The sequence below is a fragment of the Salvelinus sp. IW2-2015 genome, linkage group LG17 (assembly GCF_002910315.2).
Source record: "Salvelinus sp. IW2-2015 linkage group LG17, ASM291031v2, whole genome shotgun sequence".
Taxonomy (NCBI): Eukaryota; Metazoa; Chordata; class Actinopteri; order Salmoniformes; family Salmonidae; genus Salvelinus; species Salvelinus sp. IW2-2015.
Window position 1 is genome coordinate 32,613,751 of NC_036857.1, and position 21,615 is coordinate 32,635,365.

The 21,615-nt window shown below is 42.8% G+C and overlaps 1 protein-coding gene across 3 annotated transcripts in view; it reads right to left on the reverse strand.

The window, feature by feature from the left end:
- Window positions 1-289: 289 nt before the first annotated feature.
- LOC111976803 (forkhead box protein J3) overlaps window positions 290-21,615 on the reverse strand; it is an 88,449-nt gene continuing 67,123 nt past the window's right edge. For 2 of the 3 annotated variants that reach the window (XM_070448104.1, XM_070448106.1), the window contains exons 6-12: window positions 18,825-18,917; window positions 18,560-18,679; window positions 12,749-12,944; window positions 9,113-9,415; window positions 6,905-7,006; window positions 3,856-4,044; window positions 290-3,592 (exon numbers count right to left, since the gene is read on the reverse strand). In XM_070448104.1, the coding sequence (XP_070304205.1) occupies window positions 3,312-3,592; window positions 3,856-4,044; window positions 6,905-7,006; window positions 9,113-9,415; window positions 12,749-12,944; window positions 18,560-18,679; window positions 18,825-18,917 (1,284 nt within the window). In that variant the 3' untranslated portion in view covers window positions 290-3,311. The remainder of the gene's footprint in view (window positions 3,593-3,855; window positions 4,045-6,904; window positions 7,007-9,112; window positions 9,416-12,748; window positions 12,945-18,559; window positions 18,680-18,824; window positions 18,918-21,615) is intronic. The other variant, XM_024005945.2, reaches the window with a different exon arrangement.

Genomic DNA, 21,615 nt, shown 5'->3' on the forward strand with positions numbered 1-21,615 from the left:
AATTGGCCCAGCGTTGTCCAGGTTAGGGGAGGGTTTGGCCGGGCGCAGTTCACGCTGACACGGTCGCCAGGTGTACGGTGTTTCCTCCTCCGCTTCCGGGTTAAGCAGCGTTGTATCAAGGAGTAGTGCGGCTTGGCTGGGTTTCGGAGGACGCACAGCTCTCGATCTTCGCCTCTCGCGAGTCCATACGGGGGTTGCAGCGATGGGACAAGACTAACTACCAACTGGATACCACGGAATTGGGGAGAAAAAGGGGTGGGAATTGACCCAAAAAGACAACAAAATGAAGTAAAATTGATCAATACCATTTTAATAAACATTGAAACATTTAACTATAAGACTGCAGTACAAGGAAGAGTGTCACACAAAAAGCCAATGCATTTGATCACATTTATATATACACACATACGGTTTCTCTCTTGAAAGAGGAAGAACAAAATACTACCCCTCCCTCCATTTGTTTAATTCATGAGTCCCTTCACTGATGATTGCAATGACATACAGTTAGCACAATAACACACTGACATACAATATATTGTTTCTGGTCGTCATCAAAAACCAGCACGACAGAAATCAGGAATCTTGACCATAGATGCGGTAAAGAGGTCAATGGAAATGCCATGGAAACATATGGGGAACGTTCCCGAATCTCATCATTACCCCCCCAGCAAAATGATCCTACACTTAGTGTGAAGTACACATGTAAACAATAGCCTATGTTGAGGTAAAAATTGGAGTACAATGCTTGTATGGATGTCACATGTTCATTCATCGTCACCAATCAACTGCATTATGCATTACAGTTAAAAACAACTAACACCACCGATTTCGCTCATAAACGTGAGCTAGCATTTAGCAGTCACTTCTTCTAAACCTGAATAGGGACTACTTCTAAATGTTATGTAGCAAAAACATCCAAATATATCTAAATCTGACTTTAGTAACCCCATTGTGGGCCCGTTACAATAAATCCATCATTACGGATTTGACGAATATCCACTTTGTTAGAACAGATTTGTTGAACGTGAGGCCATCCGGCATCTGTTCCATTGACCTCATTACCGCATTTAGAACTCGTTTGAGTTCTTTAAAAGACACGAGCACTTTGGGTCCCGTTTTAATAATCATCCCTGTATATATTCAGTTAAATACTGATTTACATCGTTCAATGGATATGATTTCAATTGTTGAACTGTAGGTATACTAAAGGGATACAGAGAGAACAAGACACTGAACAATGTAAGTATCACAGTTCAAATGCAGCTCATTTGATCATTTTGTCTGTTTATTTATTGTTTCTACTGCATTGTCCACCACGCTCTTTCCCTCACTGAGCTCTTTTTATGATTTTTCCCCCAGAAGATAGGGGACAGGTTAGGGCCATCAGTCCAACCATTTTCTCTACTTGATGCTACCGTACCCAGCATTGTGCAAAAACGGCTTACCCTCTCCCATCCTATGACTAGGCACCTTGGAATCATCGGTGTCCCCGTCCATTCCGATTCTTTACCCTCCGCATTTCAAATAACCGGATTGGTGCAAGTTAATTCCTTTTAAATCTATGAGGGGCAATTCAAGGATACGATTACACACTTCGGGAGAATCGGAATGTAGCCAATCTGTAACCATGTGATCATTTTGAACAGGAGGATTACATGTTATTTAGTGTCAGTCCAAATTAATATAATCCTTGACTAAAGTCACGTTATAGTAGTCTCGTTCACCAGTTCACCTGGCACGCGAGTCTACTATATACTAAGTCCTAAATCCACATTTCACTTAATTTAGCTTATAACGTAGTACATTGGGTGTACCTTTCCACCACAGTGGTCGAAACACCTGCCAACAGGTACATTAAACTACACACATACCCATTTGACCTTTGACGTTTTGGTAATGCTAAAAAAGGAAGTGGGGGTTATGCATTATTCTGAAATAACAGGAAACAGGGACCCTGAGGGCTTCGTACCATGGAGTTACTAACAGGACATTCCTTATGAACGCTAACACATACTTGCACACTCTCACACAGGCACAGGCGCATGCACTCACACGCACACAGACACCGAGATAGATACAACTGTAGACACCATAACACCACCAGTAAGGGATTGACAGGTGATACATACATAGCATTGGCCCAGCGTCACAATTTTTTCCCATGAGCACAGAGTTAAGTGGTGACATACAAAGCACAAAATAACTGCTACAGTGGAAGATTTTTGTTCATCAAACCATTGAAAGTTAAAGCAAGTTACATAGACATTAAGGATTTTAAATAAAAAAATGTAAGGGTGCAATTCAGACCTGGGTTCAAATTCTATATAAAACTTCAGCTGTGCTTGATTGAGCATGCCTTTTGCGATGGAACCAATAGAACCGTCCTTAAAGTGCAAGCCTCACCCATCTGACACTCAAGGCGGGCTGAAACAAATGCTAAAAGAATTTGAATGATTTCAAAAAGTATTTGAACCGAGGTCTGGTGATTGTGATTTCTCCTCTGACCAAATACGGTCAATTTCCTCTGCAATATAAGCCTGCAACCACAAGATGGTGCTCAATTCCATACAATTGGCATTGTTTGAGTCAGTCAAAGACATCAGACACTTGTTAGAACGAGCATCCTTATCTGGTCTTCCCTTATCAAATGTTGAACTAACTTTATTTCTTGGAAGTGGCGAAAGTATCATTCCATGGATCACTCCTGTCAGATAGGTGAGGGCTGCTACATTGAGGTACAAGGAGTTGCCAGTTAGTCCGGACAGTATTGCAAGATGCCAGATGTTTGTGTAGCGATGGAACAAAAATTAATCACTTTGAGGCAAGTCTTGTTCATATGTATAACGGCATATGTATAATTTTCATCCACGCCCATTCCTTTCAGTTCAGTGGCAGGCGGACGTTCCTTAAAAAAAAGTTATTGTGAATCACAAACCCTAGCTTCCACTTTCAGTCTCCAGTGGAAAGAAACGAGAATAGAAGCATGAATAAAAAAATATATACTTCACCGACACTTGTAAAACTGTTTGCACTCGGAACATTGAGACGAGACAATGCAAACCATTCCAAAAGTGTTTTTTTCTCTCAAATGTGACCATCCAACTTGTCTACTGGCAAACGTTGACTAGTCTCCCTCTGTGTATGATTGTCTTCAAAGTCACTCTCTATACTCTCGTATAAAAAGACCAAGATCATGGGATTGATATTCCTCTTCTGGAATGTCTTTTTTTTTTTTTCAGGGCAGGTGGTCGTTTCCACTCTCCTCACGCCCTCTCCCTATCCCTCCTTTTCTTCCTCGCTTCAGGGTGATTCTAAACGATGGCGTCCCAGTCAAAGTCGTCCTGGATGTCGTTGGTGGGCAGCCTCATCTGGTAGTGCCCGGGTGGCATCATGTGCTGCTGGTTCATCTGGCCATGGTGCCCTGAGGAGGTAGACATGTAAGGCAGCTGCAAACACACTATAAGAGGGTCTGAGTAGTTAGCAGTAGTACCTGTCACCGTGGAGCCTGCATTGCTCATGGGGGGCATGTGGGGGTAACCCGGGGGTCCCATCATTGAAGACATGTTCTGTCTGGAGTCCATGTACAGATTACCTACAGGAGATGAAGACATCCAACAGGAAGCAACAGTCATTCAGTTCTTACCTCACAACTCCACTGATCTATAGACTGTGATGAGACTTCGTTTTAAGTAATCCAACCCTTTCAGATCTACGGGACGCACGTTAGAGGTTGCCCTTAGGCATAGACCTAGGATCAGCTACCGTCCTCAACCCTAACAGTTACTATAGGGGAAAACGCAAAACTGAACTTAGATCAGTGTCTAGTGAGGCAACGCCATCCTAATGGCCACTGACCCGTGTTGATGTGCTGGCTGGGCTTGCTGGTGTGCATGGGGCTGTGGCAGGCGGGCAGGGGTGGCCCCTGTGGTGGGATGATACCGGTGCGTGTGAAGAACTGGTTGATGGAGGAGCATAGGTCTGCTATCTGGGCCAGGTCCAGGGACCAGTTGTTCAGCTCCGCCTGCCTCATGTTCTCCTTCAGTCCTGTCATAGACACACACAGTCGTTCTCATTTCACTAGTCCTTAGTGGTTTCCTCTTCTCCTAGTCTCCTTTCCCTCACCTGCACATGACAATCATACCCATAGCATGATGCTGCCACCACAATACTTGAAAATACAAGTGTTTCACTCTGTGTTGTATTTGATCCAAACCTGTAGTTTTTAATTTAGCCCATTCACATCCTTGTACTTTATTTAGTACAATAGCAAAATGCATTTAGACAATTCACATTGGAGTTAAGACTGTCATTATCTATCATACTTTCAGTGTCAAAGTTGCGATTGAGAAAATTGAAAAAAAAATGTTACCTGAACAAAAACGTAAAGTCTCATGAGCTGAAATAAAATATCCCAGACATTTTTTTTGTATGCACAAAAAGCTTATTCCTCAACTTTTGTACACACATTTGTTTACATCCATGTTAGTGAGCATTTCTCATTTGCCAAGATAATCCACCTGACAGGTGTGGCATGTCAAAAAGCATGATCATTACACAGCTGCACCTTGTGATGGGGACAATAAAAGGGCACTCTAAAATGTGCAGTTTTGTCACAAGATGATGCCACAGATGATCAAGTTGAGGGAGCATGCAATTGGCATGCTGACTACAGGAATCTCCAGCTCCACCAGAGCTGTTGCCAGATAATTTAATGTTAATTTCTCTATTATAAGCCACCTCCAACGTAGTTTTAGAGAATTTGAATGTACGTCCAACCGGCCTCACAACCGCAGACCATGTGTAACCATGCCAGCCCAGGACCTCCACATCCGACTTGAGACCAGCCACCCGGACAGCTGATGAAACGGTTGGTTCGCACAAGTGAAGAATTTCTGCACAAACCATCAGAAACCATCTAAGGGAAGCTCATCTGAGTGCTTGTCATCCTCACCAGGGTCTTGACCTCACTGCAGTTCGGCATCGTAATAGACTTCAGTGGGCAAACGCTCACCTTTGATGGCCACTGGCACGCTTGTGAAGTGTGCTCTTCACGGATGAATCCCGGTTTCAACTGTACCGGGCAGATGGCAGACAGCGTGTATGGTGTTGTGTGGGCGAGCGGTTAGCTGATGTCAACATTGTGAACCTCTCCAAGGTGTTGGAAAAAGTGGTTGCCGTACAGCTCCAGGATCATCCCAATCGAAACAACCTGTTTGAGAAAGTCCAGTCTGAGTGCAGCGTTCAATACCGCTATCCTCCTCGAACGCCTCCGGACACCATCGGACCAGCCCTGAGTTGGTTCTGCTCATACCTCTCCGTCAGAACGGAATATGCCTCGCTAGGTGGGTCCAGGTCCCAGACCCACCCTGTCAACTGCGGTGTCCCACAAGGATCCATTTTTGGACCCATCCTGTTCATTCTGTATTAGCTACCCCTTGGCCGTGTCATAAGCCGGCATGGAATTTCATTCCACTGCTATGCTGATGACACTCAGCTGAATGTAAAAACTGCCCCAAGTCCCTCTGCTGCGTGTGCCTGTCTGAACACCTGCCTTGAGTAGATGGCAATTTGAAATATTTCACTATTCAAATATAATACAACATTTTCGGATACCCGGTTACTCAAATCGATGTAAAGAAGCTAGCTAAGATAGCTCGCCAGCTACATAGCTAGGCTAGTTGAGGCTATTTGGCTGCACTCCCCATCCTTGTCTACAGCGACTCCATTCAGATTAAACAGCCTACCTTTCGGTTGCTCATTGTAGCGTACTCCTTCCATTTAGCTAACTTCATGCCATAATTTTAACTATGTTGCATTGATTAGAGATCTCCCACTTCACGTTGCTACACAAGGAGCCTCTGACTAGTGCCACCAATAAGCTACTGTACATGCGGTCCAGCACTCACCCATAACCCACCGCACCATTCTAGGCCAGAACATTGATCTCCTCAGTCTAAAATCTGGGTGTTAAGCTCGACTCCTCTCTGACCTTCGACGAGCACATAAAACATCTGTGCAAAGCATCATTCTTTCACCTTAACATTGCCAAACTCCGTCGCACCCTCACTCCGTCTGATGCTGAGAAGATCATCCATGTCTTTAGATGCCAGGATGGGGGCGAAGTGTTAGTGTTCATGCACTCATCAGGATCCTGGCAGCACTGTTCTGAATATACTGGAGCTTTTGGAGACTCCTGCCAGTGTTCCCGATGAAGAGTGTGTTACAGTAGTTCAGCCTTGAGGAGACAAAGCATCTCTGGACTGGCTCCCCGTCTCAATCAGAATCAAATTCAAAACCCTCCTGCTGACATTGCATCAAATTCTTTTTTTAACCTTTATTTAACTGGGCAAGTCAGTTAAGAACAAATTCTTATTTACAATGACGTCCTACCCATGGCAATGCCCCTCCATTGCTCAAAGAATTGCTCGTATCCCATAACCCCACCTGTATTCTCAGAGAGCGATAGCCCGCTCCTCTACCTTCAAGCTTTGCTCCACGGGGGGGAAATCGGCTTTCTGCTCGACCGCCCCCCGCCTCTGGAATGCACTCTCGGACCACCTGAAGGCATCAGACTCCGTTTAAAAACCCTCCTCGTTATGAAGGCCTTCCATTAGATATTGCTGTGTTCCTTGTTGTCCTTGCCCCTTGTACCGTCAGCTATGTTCTTTGTGTAAGATGCCCTGCCTAGTTGTGTCCTTTGTCTACGTCTTGTTTTTATTTATTGTAATGCATTCACTGTATGACTTTGAAAAACTACCAATGAAAAGTGAGTTATAAATTCAATGCATTATTATTAGTATTACTATGAGTGTGACAGAAGACGTTATAAGAGCATTATACACATGGTGGTCCAAAGAAAGTGTTACCACAGTTTCTTCACTTTAGGATAATGCAAGTCTGTTACCTTGGAATGGAGAGAGGTCCACGTCAGCCCAATTGTAGCTGCTGGCAATGCGACAGCTCTCCTTCAGCCACTCCAGGTTGGGGTACCAGTTGGCGGACAGACCTGCGCAGGCAGGCAGACACACAGACACACACACCCTGCAGTGATTCCTGACGATTTTATGAAATTATTTCAGGTAGGGGGAGTGGGTAATAGAGCTAAACAGGCTAGGCAGGAAGAAGCAACTAAGTAACGGTAGGAGAAATGTTAGTCTTGTCCACCAGCCAGCTCTCTATAACATTGTAGCAATTACCCTGGAAACGAGGTTAGGGAAATGTTGACAAGAGCACGGTGCTGTAATCAACAGAGTGACAGTCAAGGACCAACAGAAGTAATGTCATGTTTGAGTCCGATGCAGTGATGCTTTTGACCACAAGATGTTGTTTTTTCACGTCACAGACATTAGTGAAGAGGAATGATTTTCTGCCTTTCATCACAAACCCAAATGGCAACACATTTGAAGCTGTGGATCAAAGACGGGGATTGCTTTTATTCATCCCAGCCACTGTGGAGGGAGAACTAACCCAGATAATGGAGCGTATATTTGTATAGGGCTTCTCTCTGAGCCGAAAGCACAGTGCAGAGACACAGGAAAAACAAAGTCTAGGCAAATGAAAGACGTCGGCGAGTTTCAGAAACGCCTGTCTCTGAGTTTGTCAGCTTCAAACAGCGTTTGAGGAGTAGCAGAAAAACAAACGACACAGCTACAGTGCCTTGCAAAAGTATTCATCCCCCTTGGTGTTTTTCCAATTTTTTTGCAGGACAATGGCCCTAGGCTTTCTGCTAAAGCAACACTAGAGCGGTTTAAGGGGAAACATTTAACTGTCTTGGAAAGGCATAGTCAAAGCACAGACCTCAATCCAATTGATAATCTGTGGTATGACTTAAAATTGCTGTACACCAGCGGAACCCATCCAATGTGAAGGAGCTGGAGCAGTTTTGCCTTGAAGAATGAGCAAAAATCCCAGTGGCTAGATGTGCCAAGCTTATAGAGACATACCCCAAGAGACTTGCAGCTGTACTTGCTGCAAAAGGTGGCTCTACAAAGTATTAACTTTGGGGAGGTGAATAGTTATGCACGCTCAAGTTTCCTGTTTTGTCTTATTTCTTGTCTGTTTCACAAAAAAATTGTAGTCATGTTGTGTAAATCAAATGATACAAACCACCCCAAAAAAGTCATTTTAATTCCAGGTTGTAAGGCAACAAAATAGGAAAAATGCCAAGCGGGGTGAATACTTTCACATGCCACTGTAATATAATCAGTGTTGGAGAGTATGGAACTACATTTCGTTCAACTTGTAATTAAACTACATTGTGCAGTAGCTTGATGGTAGTTCAACTAAATTCAAATCTAGGTCCTGTTTTCAGTAGTGACTTTTTTTCTTTTTTTTACCATGTAGCGGTGTAGCTAACTACTGGAACTACACAGTACTGTTTTACCATGTAGCAGTGTAGATAACTACTAGAACTACACAGTACTGTTTTTGCACAAAAAAATGAAAATCTGGGCAATGTAGAATTTCCTTTTTCTGTATCAGACCGGCTTAATTCTCACTTTAAACAGTTTTTGTGTTTAATAGGCTAAATTACACATTCTGTTAACATATGATCCCAAAGTGATCTGTTCTTGCAATTTATAGTCTGACATTTCAGATTTTGATATGACCATTTTTCACAAAGTAGTTTGGATGTAGTGAATTACTTTTGAAAAGTAAACTATATTTTTCTTAGGGGTAGCTTTAGTGTAGTTTAACTTCTTCCAGTGTGAAGTAATTGGTAGCTTAATAAACTATTTTCAGAGTAGCTTCCCCAACACTGAATATAATGGAATCCATGCAGAGCATGTAGATATCAATGCTATATATAGTAAGGGACTAGCATTTAAGGATAGTCACTGTTCCTGAGGCCTGCCTGTAATTCCAGACACACGCAACGATGAACAGCTAAAAGCTGAGTGTGACCGTCCTATCGATTGCTGTCGCCACGGTATGTTATAGCGACAAGTGGTGGTTGTTTGCGCTGATGATTCAACATATAGAATCGGCGGGAAATTAACAGAAAACTATGGCCAATAGTCTAGTCAGAGGCACTCTGCTGTCCATCGTTTGGGCGTGTTTGCTCTCTGACAGTACAGTAGTGTGTAGTGTGCACTGTACTCTCGTGTCTTACAAGTGTTAGTGCAGGTCATCTGTGGTGGCTGGCCAGTATGGTGCTGGGACTGCTGCCCACTGTTGGGGTGCTGGCTGTGTTGAGGGTGCTGCCCATGTTGAGTGTTCGGATGAGGTTGATGTTGGTTGTGCGCCACGTGGGGAGAGAGGTGCTGCGAGAGAGGCGGGTGGTGGTGGTTATGAACGTGACCGTGGTTGTGTTGGTGGCTGTGGGCACTGCCGCTGCTGCCCACACAGGGGGAGTGCTGATAGGAGCACGACGTCCGCGGTTGCTGGCTCAATTCACTGGGCATACCCGTGATACCTGCAGGGCCAACCACACACAAGGACAGACAGACAATTAACTAACCATTCTGCCTACCTGTAAATCATTTTGCTTATGCATTTTCCTTGACTGTCGTTTTTTTCTCTCTCTTCAGTGTTTGTTGTTTGCAGTAACGTCTTTGTTGTAAAATCGCAAACAAACATGGCAGTTTCACCATTAGGGATTCCAGCTTTAAAACTATGTTCATATTTATATATATTTTCTTGTTTGCCACAACAAAATAAATGCTACTATGCTACTACAGTGCAGTATGTGACTGACAGCTGCAGAGATGTCGTCTCTAATATATAATACTGAAACAAACCAGAGGGATTTCATTCGGATGGTTTAAGGGAATTTACTCTTAAAATAGAATGGAACAGAGCGACCTTTTCTTCACACAAAAGTGCACAGATCGGTGCAAAAAAATACCATAAACCTAATTTTAATCTGGCAGCGTGATTTAATTTGTAACATTTAAATATATCTAACATTAATGAGGCGATATATTTAACCCGACTAAAGTTCACCAAACCCGGCATAAATAGTTGCCTCCTTAAATGAATGCACTTTAACGCTAGGGGTATAACGGTACACATTTGTACCGTACCGGGGACCTCGGTTTGGTCAGCACTGTGAAACCGAATAAGCACATAAAAAATGTATTTACAAAATTAAAACACTAGGCCTATAGGCTATGCTTGCGTTGTGTTGTAGATCTATGCCGCTTGAGTAAATCTGAGCTGAAAAAAAACAAAAACATTTCAGGCGCACTTCAAACTGTCCTTTTTTGAGGCGCAGCCGGGAACTAGTTCTGTACGATGACGAGTGGTGGGGTCAATAAACCAAAATTGGAGGATGCTCCATCATCCTTTTAATCCCCACATTTTGGTTTCCCATTAGATTACAACGTTGTGGATAAAACGTTAACAGTATGTCGGCACGCTCAATGAGAAATAGCCAATGCAGCTGTTAACACATTTACACCGACATTACGCCGGAGCAAGACGGAAACGTAAAGCAACACAACAGTCTCCCATCTTCATTCAAGCAGCCCTTGGCAGCTGATTCTGACCGAGCCAAATAAATCACAAGAGCGGTAGGTAGGCTATGTTTACATCTTATGGCCTTTGGTTTGTAGCTGCGGATATGCGCCCATTCCCGGTGGTTGAGAATAGGGTGTTTCAGCATCTCGTGAAAGTGCTCAAGACACGTTACGAACTTCCTTCGTGCACTCACTTCAGAAAACAGGTAGTATCGCTCTATATAAGCAAGCCAAAGCTGAAGTTTTCAATGAATTGGCCAATGCACCCTGTGAAACACAATCAAAACAAACTGCAAATGCATCCAACAAGTGTGTAGTCACCAGCTTGATGTACAGTAGTCATTGCGTGCTAGGAATATTGGACCAAATACTAAAAACGTTGACTACTTTAATACACATAAGTGGATTTGTCCAAATACTTTGTTCCCTAAAAATGGGGGGACTATGTACAAAAAAAGTGCTGTAATTTATAAACGAGTCACCTGATATGGATAAAAAATACCCTCAAATAAAGGCTGAAAGTCTGCACTTTAAAAGTTCCAATGCAGACGTTTCTATCTCAATATCAAATCATTTCTGGGTAACTATTAAGTACCTTACTGTGATTTGTTTTAAATCAAAATGGTCAACCAAAAAATTATTGCTTCTTAGCGACGATCAATTTCTCAAGCTAAATTTTTGCTAGTACTCTCGGAGTGGGTTTGAGTGGGGATGGAAAACTAGCTGTTATTGGCAGAGAGGTTTGGAACTCTCTTATTGGTTTTTTAACTAATTTACCACCTGGTTATGTCACCAGGCAGGCCAAAACTCCATCCCACCACAACAGGCTTAAATTGCAGGTGGTCTTTTCAAACAGCTCTTACACTAAAAGGGCATTTTCAAAATTTCACAGTATTATTCCAACCTCAGTGTGGAAGTATATAAAACACAGAATAATAGTTTTTTACTGAACTGGGCCTTTAACCTCAGTCATTGTATCATCTAAAATCCAAAGTGCTGGAGTACTTACCTGACAACTCAAACTGAATTTATCCTCTGCTCTATCATTCGCTACATACTTCAGTCTGAGACTGCCATAATTGAAGTTGTTTGGTTGTCAAAATGAGGGGTGTTGTACAAAAAAAATAAGTAATCAGCGATTGGATGATCTCTAACCAATCAGAGTATCAAAGCCAATGATGAACGTTCAAAATGCTGCTTCAGCCACGTGTGTTATGGCCCTGGCCCAACCCATCAGTTTCTGGGACCAATCAGATCTAGAAAGGATTACCATTCTAGAAATCGCCTGGGAGGCAGACTCATTGCGGAGGAGAAACTAATATCCATGGGCGTAGTGTAGCGTTTGGCCCGAGCAAGGAGTTTGGGCACCCAAGCAACTGGAGTACAGAGCCAAAACAACCACAAAATGTGTCAACTACTTTTGGACCTCACTGTATGTGTTCTTTGCATGATAAATTTGCCCATATTGTATGGTGGGAGTACAGCAAACTGCCAATTTATAAAAAAGGGGCTTGGACCTTATACACTGCAGGATGGAGCGCTGCCATTCCAGCCATTGGGTTTCAATGCTCCCTAGAATGTGTCAGTGTTATTTATTCTCGCAGTGATGTATATTTGTTAAGTTTTGATTTTCATAATTGTATTGCTGTACACAATTCAGCTCGTTGCTGCGACTTAAAATATTTTTAAAAGGTTGATTTCAGGCAACAGTGAGACGATCGACAGAGCGTGTTCATGTCTGGGGTTAAAAAGGTGGATCGTAATAGAAGCAGGAGGAAGGCTGTTGACCAAATAGGAAGCAATTACAGAGAAGCTTCACAATCTAATTAGCAAGTTTCAAAGCTACTCCCACAGCACTTTTCTCCACTCAAGTGTCAATACAATGTTTTGTTTTTCTCCAAATTCGCCTCGCTCGTTTGACTGAGCAACGCAACGATTGTAGATATGTGGCACAATTTATTATTTGTATATGCAAGTACAAAAGAGGAATACACACAAATGCTTTTATTACTGTTTAACATAAGTGTCCAATCTGTGGTGTAGGAGATTATTTTATAGGTTAGCTAAAAGCACAAGGTAATCATCCCCACTAGTGTTAGCCATACTGTTTTCTCATCAACCGGGTAAGACGTTAGCTGTGAACGTGCTCGTTTTCTTTCAAATACTTTGAAGACGTTTGATAGAGCTTGCTTGGTTGCAAAATGCACCCATCTGTCACACCAAGCAGGCTCATCTAAAACACTATTTCAAACCCGGTCTGCTTCAGAGTACTGTTTCCCATGACCCACCTTGCTGGCTGAAGGACTGCTGAAAGACAGACTTATAGAGGTTTTGGAACGAGACACTGAGGTCCTCGAAATCAGAGAAGAGGAGCTGCTTGTCCTGCTCGGCCACACTGTACTGGGGTTGGGAAGGAGGAGAGGGAGGGGGGGGAAGAGGCTGCTGTAGACTCAGAGACTGGGAGGGCTCCAAGTTACTACTGACCTACAGAGAGATAGAAAGAGAGACAGTCACTTATTTTCATTACTTTAAGTCCAATCACTAAAAAGGCTGAATTCTAACTTGAGATATCCACACTGTCTGTTTTGGGCATGGCAATGGTAAACGCGTGTTCAGTATCCCTGTCTCCTGCTGGTCATTCACCCTTCTAACCCGAGGGCCCAGGCCGATTGTACCTACTGTATAGTCATGGGCGCCTGACTTTGTCTTAAAGTGGTGGTACAAATATATATACACACACACACACACACACATATATATATATATATATACACACACATACACACAGTGGGGAGAACAAGTATTTGATACACTGTATTTGAAGACACCGGTCCACACACTCAATCAAACAGACTCCAACCTCTCCACAATGGCCAAGACCAGAGAGCTGTGTAAGGACATCAGGGAAAAATTGTAGACCTGCACAAGGCTGGGATGGGCTACAGGACAATAGGCAAGCAGCTTGGTGAGAAGGCAACAACTGTTGGCGCAATTATTAGAAAATAGAAGAAGTTCAAGATGACGGTCTATCACCCTCGGTCATCAATGATTATGAGGAAGGTGAGGGATCAGCCCAGAACTACACGGCAGGACCTGGTCAATGACTTGAAGAGAGCTGGGACCACAGTCTCAAAGAAAACCATTAGTAACACACACTATACACATGCCCCATGAGGTGAGATCTTGCATGGAGCCCCAGACCGAGGGTGATTGACCGTCATCTTGAACTTCTTCCATTTTCTAATAATTGCGCCAAGAGTTGTTGCCTTCTCACCAAGCTGTCTTGGCCATTGTGGAGAGGTTGGAGTCTGTTTGAGTGTGTGGACAGGTGTCTTTTATACAGGTAACGAGTTCAAACAGGTGCAGTTAATACAGGTAATGAGTGGAGAACAGGAGGGCTTCTTAAAGAAAAACGAACAGGTCTGTGGGAGCCGGAATTCTTACTGGTTGGTAGGTGATCAAATACTTATGTCATGCAATAAAATGAAAATTAATTACTTAAAAATCATACAATGTGATTTTCTGGATTTTTTTTTTTACAGACCTCTACATGCTTTGTAAGTAGGAAAACCTGCAAAATCGGCAGTGTATCAAATACTTGTTCTCCCCACTGTATATGTATATATAATGTGTGTGTGTGTATGTATGTATATATATATATACACATATACATATATACATATATATACACACACACATATAATCATACACAATAAAAACACCACACATAATATATATATATAATTTATATATATATATATTATATATATATATATATAGAATATATATATATATTTAAAAACCCCCATTTTTACAATAAAACCCATTATTTAAAAAAAATTGTTAATTGGGTTTTGTTGGTATATTATATATATATAATATGTGTGTGTGTGTGTTATATATATATATATATATACACAAGAAATGTAAGAAGAAATGTAAGATAATGTCTAGATCAGGGCTGCCCAACCCTCTTCCTGGATATCTACTTTCCTGTAGGTTTTACCCTGATCTAGACATTCTTACATTTCTTTTAGCCAGAGATTTGTATAAACCTTTCTGTCTGTCTCTCCAACGTTTGCAAGATTGTTTAAATATTCAAATTCTATCTCCAGCTGTCCAATAGTAATGAATATGCCGGGAGTCAGGATGAGACAGGCAGGCAGCTATCCTCAGCCCTTTCGAAATCATGAATCAGCTGGCATCATTTTTAATGGGTATACACAAAAAAATATATATTCAAAAAAGGTAAAGCGAAACGCAGCTAATTTGCAGTCTTTCCAGCGTCGGTTTGAAGTTATTGTGTTACTGTAGCTGTGTTGTTGGCTAGCTCCTCTCAACAACAGTGACCTGACAAGCGAGCACATTTTCTATGCCAGGTTAAATTGCACCTCATTAGCTAGAAAACAGCTTAAACAAATGCAAATGCAGCTACTTTGCTGTTATTCTGGCTGCACCTTTTGACGTGACTGCGTTAACCCTTTTTTGCTAGCTAGCCAACTATGGCTAAGAATGTTAACAGCCAGTATGGCAATGGAACATTTAGAATGAACGACTGGGTTGCTTCCATACATACAGAACAAAAAGACTGAATGACTGGGTCGTGTCTCTAGCTGGATACCGCCCAACCGTAGCTGGCAACTCCAATGGCCTCTCTTTTCCATCGTCTCCCCATTCCTCTTATAACTCTTGAATCAGTAGCCTAGCACAAAGCACGTCCCAGTAGTAGCAATATAGTTTGGACACTTATTTTGAACAATTCAAAATATATATATATTCAAGGAAAGAAACACCTTGCTCTTGCTTGCTGGATATAAAATAGGCTACAGTGTTCACAATGAACTGACGGGGAAGTTTGAATGGCGAGAGCTTCTCTGGTGTGCTGTGATCACATTGCCTTGTGGTAAAAATGCAATAAACAGGAATACTCTGTTCTCCCCACAACCAATGTTAAAATGTTTCCAATCAAATGTATGAATTAAGTTAGCACGTATTCTTATCAGTCTAATTTGCATAAACATTGATTGGATGATGTGAGGGTTATCGAATCAGGATCAAATCCTTTGATCTCCRCGAGCTCATCAATGATAGAATGTTCAGACTTTAACATTGCCGAAAGGCAAATGGCAAGGAGCGGAATATAATAGCTGAACAGAAACGGCAACCAGGCTAAGGAGGGTGGGGGGGGGGGGGGGCAGTGATTGGTAAACAAAAAGGTGCGCAGCTACCTCGCCCACTCAAAAAATGTCAATTTCAACAGTTTCTTCCAATGATCCTAAGCAAAGAATTCCGTCACGTCCACATTGTCTACTCAGTCACACATACCAAATGACCTTTTCTGAAAAAAGAAGAAGATTGGTTTCCACACTGGCAAAATTAGTCCCTTAGTCTATTATGTACTAAGTCTTTGGGGTTATTTTCTTTGGCTGACACTACAGGCAACGAGACAGTCACAGTAGACAAACACCACAATGCCACAGGAGTGCCTTAGTATAAACTGCCTGTGGCAATCCTGAGGGCACCGCAAGAGTAGAGGTGTTGGAAGGTATCTGTAGAGTGGGAGGGGAAAGAGGAGACGAGCAACGGCATAAAGTAGTGTCTTAAACACGTTCAAGAATACAAAATACTGGGGCAGGTATTAGGGGATGGTTTCGGGGAAACCGGCCCTACTGTAAGTGCTCCGTGCCAGTAAAGCAGAAGAAGAACATTAGGCCTACTGGGGATTCAAGTTTCCACCGGGAACACACCAGGTGCCCGGTGTAGAATAAAACACAGGCTCTCAAGAGCATTTTTTCTACCCCTTAATTCCCCAAATAAATGGTATTTGCCTCAGTAGGTATTACCACACGGTGTGTGCGACCTGGAATAGATCAGGGGTTGTGTGTAGTGACTGTGTCACAATGCCGTGGCCTCAGACACAAACAATAACACAGCCTCAGACAAGCAGCATTGCCGCAATTACCACTGAGGTAGTTAGTCAGCAAACACTGATCCAAGACGAAGGTCAAGTACAGCAGTAAAGGTCCACAAATATAGTACCACATTATGAATCATAATACCCATAAAACCTAGCATTCAAACAAGGAAATGGTTCCAATCGTTTTTCCATCATTCTTTTGTCCCATAGGGGATTTAAGAAACACTTAAAATAAGGGCTGTGTTTCGTGACGTTTTGATAAGTGCAAATCTATCTAGGACAAGGTGACTTCAATATATTATCCTGTATTTACCTCCCAAAAATGAAATGCTAATTAGCTGCTAATGTGGCATCATAAAGAACTAAAAATGCCATGATGATCTGGACGAGATTGCCGAATCAAGGCAAAGGTAAGAATCTCTGGATTAACTAACTAATATTAGCTACATTTTGTAATGAATAAACTGGCAACATTTATTTAAATAACCAATTGTGTGAACTGTCTTGTGCAAGCTAGAGATGACGTGCAGGAGCTTGTAGGGAATTGTAGTCTTGCTTTGATACTAATTAGCATTTTTGAATCAGAGAGTAAATAGAGCCGACTATATTGATTAAAGTCTCCTTGTCCGAGAGAGATTTACATAACTTCATGCCATGGTAAGCCTACATGAAACACAGCCCATATTTTAAGTGTTTCTAAAACTCCCTATGGGAAAAATGAATGGTGAAAAAACGATTGGAACCATTTCCCTGTTTGACCGCTAGATTTTATGGGACACAACCACTGTTGGGCTCTATAGCAACAATGGATAAATAAAATAAAATGAGCAGGGGGCTCTCAAAGCTACAATGAACAAAAATATAAACGCAACATGTAAAGTGTTGCTCATGTTTCATGAGCTGAAATAAAAGACCACTAAATGTTCCATACGCACAAAAAGCTTAATTTAAAAAAAGGTACACAAATTAGTTTACTTCCATGCTAGTGAGCATTTCTCCTTGGCCAAGATAATCCATCCACCTGAGAGTTGTGGCATATCAAGATGCTAATCGAACAGCATGATCATTGTGCTGGGGAAAATAAAAGGCCACTCTGAAATGTGCAGTTTTGTCACACAACACAATGCCACATATGTCTCAAGTTTTGAGGGAACGTGTAATTGGCATGCTGACTGCAGGAATGTCCACCAGAGCTGTTTCCAGAGAATTGAATGTTCATTTGGCAGTGCGTCCAACCGGCCTCAACCACAGACCACGTGCATGGCGTAGTGTGGTTGAGCTGTTTGCGGATGTGAATGTTGTGAACAGAGTGCCCCATGGTGGCGGTGGGATTATGGTATGGGCAGGCATAAGCTACGGACAATGAACACAATTACATTTTATTGATGGCAATTTTAATGCACAGATAGCGTGACGAAATCCTGAGGCCCATTATCGTACAATTCATCTGCCGCGATCACCTAATTTTTCAGCCCCATGTCGCAAGGACCTGTACACAATTCCTGGAAGTGGAAAATGTCCCAGTTCTTCCATGGCCTGCACTCACCAGACGTGTCAACCATTGAGCATGTTTGGGATGCTCTGGACCGACGTGTACGACAGTGTGTTCCAGTTCCCGACAATATCCAGCACCTTCCCACAGCCATTGAAAAGGAGTGGGGAAACATTCCATAAGCCACAATCCACAGCCTGATCAACTCTATGCGAAGGAGATGTGTCGCGCTGCATGAGGCAAATGGTGGTCACACCAGATACTGACTGGTTTTCTGATACACACGCCTACTTTTTTTTAAAGGTATCTGTGACCAACAGATGCATATCTGTATTCCCAGTCATGTGAAATGAATAGATTAGGGCCTAATGAATTTAATTCAATTGACTGATTTCCTTATATGATCTGTAACTCCTTCAAATCTTTGAAATTGCTGCATTTTGCATTTATATTTTTGTTCAGTTTATATAGGCAGTTTGGGTTACATGTTCCCTACCTCTACAAGTTGACACAACACTTAATGTGTGTCCCAAATGGTACTCTATTCCTTAGATGGGCCCTGGTCAAAAGTAGTGCACTATGAAGGGAATATAGTGCCATCTTAGTATATCTACCTCCTCCTCAAAACGTTGTACATGAAACATCCTGTTGTGGCAGTGTTAGTGGTGACTGAATGGAGGCGTGACGTACCGGTGTGTAGCGGTGCACGCTGTTGAGGTTGACGGCGGCAAGGCTCTGGTCTGAGAGGCTGTTGTTGAGGCTGCGCCGGGGGCTATCGCTGCCCTTATTCTCTGTTTTATACAACGCTACCTGGAACAAAGATGGTCGACGTTAATACATCACTTGCTGGAACACAGATGGACAATGTGTTAAGTCACTTGCTGGTACAATGGCCAGCGTTAACATATTGACAAAGAGGGCAAAGGGTTTGCATGTCATTATGACAGACGATTACCTTGTTAGTTACTGTGTTGACTGCCAGAGTGGGCGAGGCATCTCCGTACATTATACAGTCCATTCGCAGGGTCTCCGATTCTAGGCTGGAAGCCTGGAGAGAAGAGGAGAGAGAGATATGAGAGAGCGCGGGAGAGAGAGAGCTCTGCAGAACATTGATGGAATGGGATAGCAAGTAATCTGGAGCAGGTACCACCCTCTGAGGCTGTGTTACACAGTAAACCATCACATATTAATATACAGTACATTTAGATACATTTGTGCCTAAGGGAAAACATCTGACGGACCGACAGTCAGTTGGTCTCCCAAAACTGCTAACTGAAAGAAGATTGCATTGTTGCAAACCAATCTTTATGATAAACTCTAAAAGAGAGGAGCGTGTTGCAGGTTCCCTGACAGGTGCGTATATAGAATTAAGGGAACGGCTTGATTCAAGAGTTGTATGAACATAAGAGCAATGCAGGAGGAAAGGAGGAAGGAGACGGTGAGAATTAGTGCTACTGTACATTTACAAGAGAGGATGGCAGTTGGTTTTAACTCAAAATGACAACGACAAGGTTCCAGTTTAACAACGTTTACTCCACCGTATTAGCACAATACATGGTTGCCATTGCACTCATCTACAACGAGACTCCTGCGCAGGCGCACTAATAACAGAGTGATAGCCCCGTAATAACAGAAATATAGGGATACGTGAACTTAAATCTCCCACTTTTCTTTAAAGACAAATAAAACAATTAAAATGTCCCAAGAATTATTTAAGTTACCCATTACAAATGGGTTGTGCGACAAAGTTTGTGTTACTCAAGCTGCTACTTTCCATTACTGAATGCCTTTAGGAGCACAAGCCCAGGTGCTCCGTTTTTAGTCAGACAGTCAGCAAACTGTTCCCTTGTGGCCGACCACTGAATCCGCTGGTTTCTCTGTGCTTGAATAAATTCCTTGATGCTGCTAATCTCAAGACAAAGTCTTTTCTCTGTGACAGACTTGGTTGACTTCACAGCATCAACTAAGGAGTAGTTGTCAGTGACACAAACTACAGGTAGAACGTGCCGTTTTGTCTCACCAGTGGTAAGCTCAGAACAGAGTTGCAAGAAAGATAGCAATGTCAATTCCATCCGCAAGAGCAAGGGTTTCTCCAGCAAGTGTGCTTCGGACAACCCTTCTGATCCTTTTGACTGCCAACTGATAGGTGAGAATCTATTAACACGATTAGATGTCCACCTTGTGTGCCTCCATCTGTAAGGTTCCCTAGGGAAGCATCACTGAAGGCAACTAATTTCAGAGAGTCACCTTTCCCAACATGCTGAAACTTTAGTCACTTGTTGTGATTTCAGTTGACGAACAACTTTGTTTTCCTCATGAATGGTTTGTACAGTGGCGTGTTTTGTGTTGGATGCCAAGTTGCAGACATCAAACATTCTTATTTAATTTTGTTACTTATACCCCTTTTTCTCCACAATTTCGTGGTATCCAATTGGTAGTTACAGTCTTGTCTCGTTGCTGCAACTCCCGTACGGACTCGGGAGAGGTTGAGAGCCATGCGTCCTCCGAAACACAACCCAACTGCACTGCTTCTTGACACAATGCCCACTTAACCCGGAAGCCAGCCGCACGAACAAGTCAGAGGAAACACCGTGCACCTGGCGATCATGTCAGCATGCACTGTGCCCGGCCCACCACAGGAGTCGCTAGTGCGCGATGGGACAAGGACATCCCTGCTGGCCAAAACCTCGCCTAACCCGGACGACGCTGGACCAATTGTGCGCCGCTCCATGGGTCTCCCGGTCGCGGCCGGGTGCGACAGAGCCTGGACTCGAACCCAGAATCTCTAGTGGCACAACTAGCACTGCTCCACTTGTGAGAGCCATCAAACATTACATCAGGTCTACTCTGTCTAACAACCCATAGAATTTGACCTCAATTGATCAGCTTAAATTCCAGAGAGGGGAATTCCTTTGTACGGGTCTTGAAGAATCCATATGGATAGGTTGAAGATTCTTTATATAGCTCTCCTGTTGCATCAGTATTGTTCCATCAACTGTAATAAATTCTATGCCAACATTACAAAAGTCATCATGCTCCTCACGGCCGACCTGGAAAACAGCTTTTCACAGTTGTAGCAAAGGTCTGTGAGCTACCCCAGATAAAGTCATCAATATGACAGGCAAGTACTCCAGTCCCATTGCAGTCTTGATCAAGCCAATAGAAGACTACAGGATCCACTTGAGACATTTTTCCAACTGTACTCAGCATTGTTGCCTTGGCTTTGTTGTACCAGTAGAGTGATGCATCTCCCAGGCCATACACACACTTTTTTAGTTTCCACAGTGTTCCTTCGCTCTTCGCTTCAGGCGAAAATCTGATGTGAATGTCACTTGACAGCTCTGTTCCCTGCAAAAATGCAGATTTGATGTCTATGGAATGAAGGTTCCATTTTTTCTGGTAGATCACTGTCAGCGGCAATCTGAGTGACTGAGGCGCATGTCGGTGAATCTTTTGGGAGTTCTTTAGCAGCCAGCTCCTCAAAACCTCTAGATGTGCTTTTGGCACCATTCCAGTTAAGGATTCTTTAAGGGTGCAAACCCATTGAGACAGAGTTTTGGCCAATGTCTTTGACTTCCTCAAACACTCAAATTTTCCTCCAATTACTGAGCTCATCTAGCTTAGCTGAGTCAAATGACACATCCTTTATTTCAAGTACATCATAATTTTGAATGTCATTCTGTTTTTCTCAATTTTCCATTGGTTCAATTCTGAGATGATCTACAGGTCAGCTGAACCTGTTGTAC